Genomic DNA, 5,331 nt, shown 5'->3' with positions numbered 1-5,331 from the left:
ATAATTAAGTCAGTATCTATAATTAAAAAGTCTGACGGTTGCTTGGAGTTTAACGTCCACAACCACTACACAAAGTGATGTTTTGAGCTGCTCATCCTGGCACAGGCCCGTCTCTTGGGACTGAATCATAATTCGGGGGCATCCTTCTCTTCCTAAACACCACCATAGCCAGCCATTTCTACATCTCTCTGTCTGTCCCAAGCTCACCGGAAGCGGGCCATAAGTGTCTCTCCTCGCGCCATTCAGGAAACGATCATCTTCTCCTACCCATCCTCTCTGTGCGTGCGTCTGCAGTCTCCTCCTCATTCAGCCTTACGCGCGTATTCCAGCCTCTCCAAAGAGAATCCCAACGGTCGGCCCCTCCCCTTTCCGTCCCCCTCCGCCCTCACTGCTGTTCTGACCCCGGGACAGTGACGTAGGAGATTCCGCGGTGCCCACTGCCGTAGGCGCGAGCGGCATGGTGCAGTATATATGCGCCGGTCTTAGTGGCAGACTTCACTCTCTCAGTCGCTCCGACTCGGGAACCAGGGCATCAGCGGAGATAGCAGGCTTATATTTGGTCTTTTAGGCTAACTCGCTTTGGGCTTTTGGTTCAGGATGGAAACCTCTTCGATTTTTCGGAGCCGACGATGCTCCATCATGCGCAACTGCAAAAGTAAGTTTGTCTCCGGCTACTCTGGCTTTGGATGCTCTGGACCATGCACTTTGCAACTTGTTCACGGAGTTTTCAAAAGGATTAGGAGAAAAAAATTTAATGGCTTTTAATGGCTTTAATCAACTAGACATAGCACTATTGCTTTTAGGTGTCCGTGCATTGTGCTCAGTTTGGATTTCATACTTTACGCACTGTTTTAAATTGTTCTTTGTTCAACTATTTCTGTCGTATTGTCTAAAACATACAGAAGAGTGCTTGTAATTGACTCAGTCTTATCATTCTACTGAAAAATAACGGCTATGGTTTCAGTATAATGTGACAGGAGTTGTGCGTAAAAACGGTGGCACTGAAACCTGTGCGCGCACTTAAGAATCTGGCTTATATTGTTTGCTGCTTGTGTTAATGGTCAAATATAAAATATATTATGAGCTAATACTTAGAGAAATGTCGGTATAGTGCTCTAACAGCTTGTGATGGGCTCGGCGCTCGCAAACTCACCCGCTCTGTCTCTGCTGCAGGCGGTCTCTCCTTGTGGCTGGTGGTATGGATGGTCCTCGGCAAGCCTAGTCCGGTGTCTGCGTGTCCGCAGAACTGCGTGTGCTACCCGACACCGATGACTGTGAGCTGCCAGGCGCAGAACTTTACCGCCGTGCCCGTGGGAGTGCCCTACGAGTCACAGCGCGTGTTCCTCCAAAACAACAGGATCACGGAGCTCAGAGTTGGCTCTTTTGGCTTTGGGACTCAGGTAAGCACCGCTACAACTGTTCATTTAGATCGTTTAGATCGTTAGAACAAGGATTGCCATCTTCTAATGTCCGCAGAGAAGTTTGGGTGGAAGGTTTGTAATCATATCTGCGTCTTATGTATTCTGCAAGTCAGATTTTATGCATAATGTAAAACTATCATCATGGGCTTATGTCCATCTGTAACTGAATGTAATCACATCGGTGCATTATTTATTCTAACTAAGTGAAATAAAACCTTTACATCAACTTTATAGCCTTTGCACTAAATCAAGTGCAGAAAAAAAAAAAAAAAAAAAAAAAAGTATTTGTTTCATAACATGCACTAAATACATGTGTTTGTCTCAGGTCCTGTGGCTTTTCTCGAACAACATCACGTGGATTGAAGCTGGGGCTTTCAGTGAGCTGAGGGACTTGGAGGAGTTGGACCTGGGGGACAATCCTAGCCTCCACAGACTGGAGGGGGGAGCCTTCCGTGGCTTAGAGAAACTCCAGAGCCTCCACATGCACCGCTGCAAGCTCACTGCACTGCCCCATGACATCTTCCACAAACTCTACAGTCTGCAGTTCCTCTATCTGCAGGTAGGGGCGCCATTGAGACATGATACAATGACTCACCCACAACACACAGGCAACAGCGCAGCTTTTAATCAGTGTATGTACTGAGAAAATGTGTTATGCTGATTTGAACACAAAACACTGCAGACTAATCCACATCTTTCCCTAACAGTCTCCAACAATCCTGTTTTGTGTTTTAGGAGAACCACCTTCATTTCCTGCAAGATGACATCTTCTCTGATCTGATCAACCTGAGTCAGCTCTTCATTCACGGAAACCGTATCCGCACTCTCTCTGAAAACGTGTTCCGAGGCCTGGTCAATCTGGACCGGCTGCTTCTCCATGACAATCGCATCCGCCAGGTGAACCGCCGGGCCTTCAGAGACCTGGGCCGCCTCACCATGCTGTTCCTCTTCAACAACTCTCTGGCCGAATTGCCCAGTCAAACACTGCGAGACCTGCAGGGCATTGAGTTCCTGAGGCTTAATGCTAACCCCTGGTCCTGTGGCTGTGAGGCGCGCCCCGTGTGGGAGTGGTTTCGTGAGGTGCACGTTTCATCATCTGAAGTCATCTGTGCTTCTCCCTCCACCCGCCGTGGCCAGGACATGCGCTTCCTTCGGGAAATGGACTTTGCTCTCTGCCCCCTGCCCGACCCTGGCTCCATTGCTGGGTCCACCACAACCACCTTTAGCACCAAAACACGCTGGTGGTTTCACAAAAACAAGCCCCAGTCATCCACCAAAGGTGTGTTTGAGAAGGCATCAGAGACAGTGAAGGCTGGTCTCTATGGCAAAGGGCCCTCCACCACCACCTCTGTAGTGAAGTACGAGTTGGGTGAGGAGGAGCTGGCTCTGCCTAAACTTGACCCAGAAGAATACTGGGCCAACTACGGCAATGAAGACTCTGGCATCACAGTGCGCTGCTTCGAGCTCGAGTGTCCGCCTGAGTTTGACCTGCCACCCTCCTCCTCTGCCTCACCCTCTGTACTGCCTATCCTCTCCTTATGTCTACTCACAGTTCCCATCCATCTGCTATTTGGTTGAAAGACTCTTAGCCCCTCCTTCGGCCTGTTTTAAAGCCGCGGGGCCCCTGTCAGACTGTCTACACCCCCTTTGCCTGCTCTGCCTTTAGTAAAGGTGCAGCCAGGGAGATGGAGGGGATGCTAAGATTGTAAATCTAGCACTTACAGGGCTTTACACTTTCAGGACTGCTAAGAGTATTTCAGCTATCATAGCTCAGACACAGGTAAGCCTCACCTGTTAGACGTCATTACTCCCTGTAAGCAGGGTGACGAGGGCTGAGTCCATTGGTAATATCAGCGCCAATTTTATCAGCGCCAATTTATAAAGATGATTTCTATCACCTCAAACTAGTTCCAGACCAAGTACAACAGTGCATTTAGTGCATCCACTGACTGGCTGCTAGAGACATACTGATTACTGTTAGAATCAGAGCACAGTAATGACGATACTGTAACCACTTAAAGTGTCTTGTAAATAGATATTGTGTGATTAATATGGTGTCTGTAGTCTAGCACATTTTTACCATTTAGAAATCTGATCCTGAAAACTGTGAAGGCTTTGTGCTTCTACTTGACAGAGCACAATGCACAGGGTAGAGAGGACAAAGATGGCAGAAATAATGTAATGTATTTAGAAGGTTCATATCAAGGGAGACAAAACAGAACTAATGCAGCAATAAGAAAGCTATGAGTAATACAGACAGAGCACCAGTGCTGGCAGTAGAAGCAGCATCCTGCAGGTAAAATGTAATACAATCGTCTATCATCCACAACTCCTGTAAATATGGTGTCTCTAAGACAGACTACCACTGGGAAAGAATGCTTCCTGCTGGAAGCTGGGAAATTGTATCTTGGATGTCTTTCTGTGACATATTGCTATAACGTGTTACGATTGTTGACTTGAAGAGCTTAATATAAAACACTGAATATTTCCTTACTTCTGTTGTCATACTTTTTCTTTACTCTTACTTTGATTCACTTGGGCAACTCAAACAAAGACTTTAAAAAGTTGAAATACAAGAGCCACAGCTTGGCTGTGTGTGATCCCATCATGACTAAAGTGGTCGAAAGGTCTCACCACATGGGATCACAGTCACAGCCAGCGCTGGGCAGAATAGCTCCGGGCATCTGTCCATGTGTGGATAAAATGAGATGAATGGATTCACAGGCTGGCATCACCACAAAAAGCAAATACGTCAGTAGTTTGTCACTTGTTTGACTCATCAATGGGCCGCACCAGATGGACAGCCGAGGTGTAAATTGGCTCAGCTTGTCAATACGTTAAGGGAGATTCTGAGGAGTTACAAGATGAGAGCTGCAGATGAAAGGCTTACAAGTCAAAACAAACAGGCAGATGCAAGCATGAGCCCAAGTAAGCTTGTCAGAGTTTAGGATAAAAATAGCAATCATTTTCAAGGCCAAGAAGGGCAATATGGGAATAGCATAGACATCTGTTGATCCCCCATATGATAGAGCCTTGAAGAATGTCCCACTATTTCTCATTGTATCTCTCCATTCAATTTCTTCGAGGACTGTAAGGGTCTCCACTTCAATTAATGTGACATGCCCAATATGTAAAAGAAAATATAAAAAGTGCCTACAGTGGCCTTGGGCAGAAATAACAACATTCTTGACTTCAAGGGAATGTTCAGTGTCCTGTCTCTTCAAGTGTGATGGACGAGGTTCAAACTGAGCTAGGGTGCTCTTCAGTGGCCAAGACAATGTGGTCGCTGTCAGATGACCAAAGTGCCAGTTATACCATTCTCCCTATCCTTTGTGTTCACTGTGCACGTCCAATGTTTTGTATGGAACAATATATGGAATATATTGGCGTATTTGTTATTTATTTTTACGGTACTAAAAGAGATGTTACTGAAAGAATAAAGAAAGAAAATAAATTCATACTTGTTTTATCAGAAACCATTTGTGTGGGAGTTCATTCTATGTCTTGGCGATTGTTCAAGCACCCACATGCACACGGTGTAACGCTGTCCTTCAGGCATTTGTCCAGTTTCTCCAGTACGTAACATGGCTGCGGATAAGAAACATCAGATCCATATCTTTGTACTTTATTTGAGTAGAACAACACATTTAATATTATTAGATAAGGAAAACAGGTGAATCAGATCGCACATAACAAGTAGCAGATAGCAATAATACAATCTGAGCTCATTAACAACACCTACACAATGAACAATTCAGGATCATACACTTTCAATTTGCTGGTTATTCATAATTAACAAAGTTGTACTGCATGCACTTACACAACCCACATTATACCAATAGGAATGTCCCAATGTGTATATTATTACTACATTAAAAGTGAACATACACTTTTGGTGGGGTGTCTGCCA

At 45.5% G+C, this 5,331-nt stretch overlaps 1 protein-coding gene across 1 annotated transcript; it reads left to right on the top strand.

Annotated features, from left to right (window-relative positions):
• Positions 1 to 452: 452 nt before the first annotated feature.
• Positions 453 to 4,789, top strand: rtn4rl2a (reticulon 4 receptor-like 2 a). The gene is made up of 4 exons (XM_033974204.2): positions 453 to 655; positions 1,174 to 1,400; positions 1,747 to 1,980; positions 2,157 to 4,789. The coding sequence occupies exons 1-4, from the start codon at positions 598 to 600 to the stop codon at positions 2,997 to 2,999; spliced, it is 1,362 nt and encodes a 453-aa protein (XP_033830095.1). The 5' UTR covers positions 453 to 597; the 3' UTR covers positions 3,000 to 4,789.
• Positions 4,790 to 5,331: the final 542 nt, after the last annotated feature.

The sequence above is a fragment of the Periophthalmus magnuspinnatus genome, chromosome 1 (assembly GCF_009829125.3).
Source record: "Periophthalmus magnuspinnatus isolate fPerMag1 chromosome 1, fPerMag1.2.pri, whole genome shotgun sequence".
Taxonomy (NCBI): Eukaryota; Metazoa; Chordata; class Actinopteri; order Gobiiformes; family Gobiidae; genus Periophthalmus; species Periophthalmus magnuspinnatus.
The sequence above is the reverse complement of the archived record's forward strand: the minus strand, read 5'-3'. Positions and strand labels throughout refer to the sequence as shown.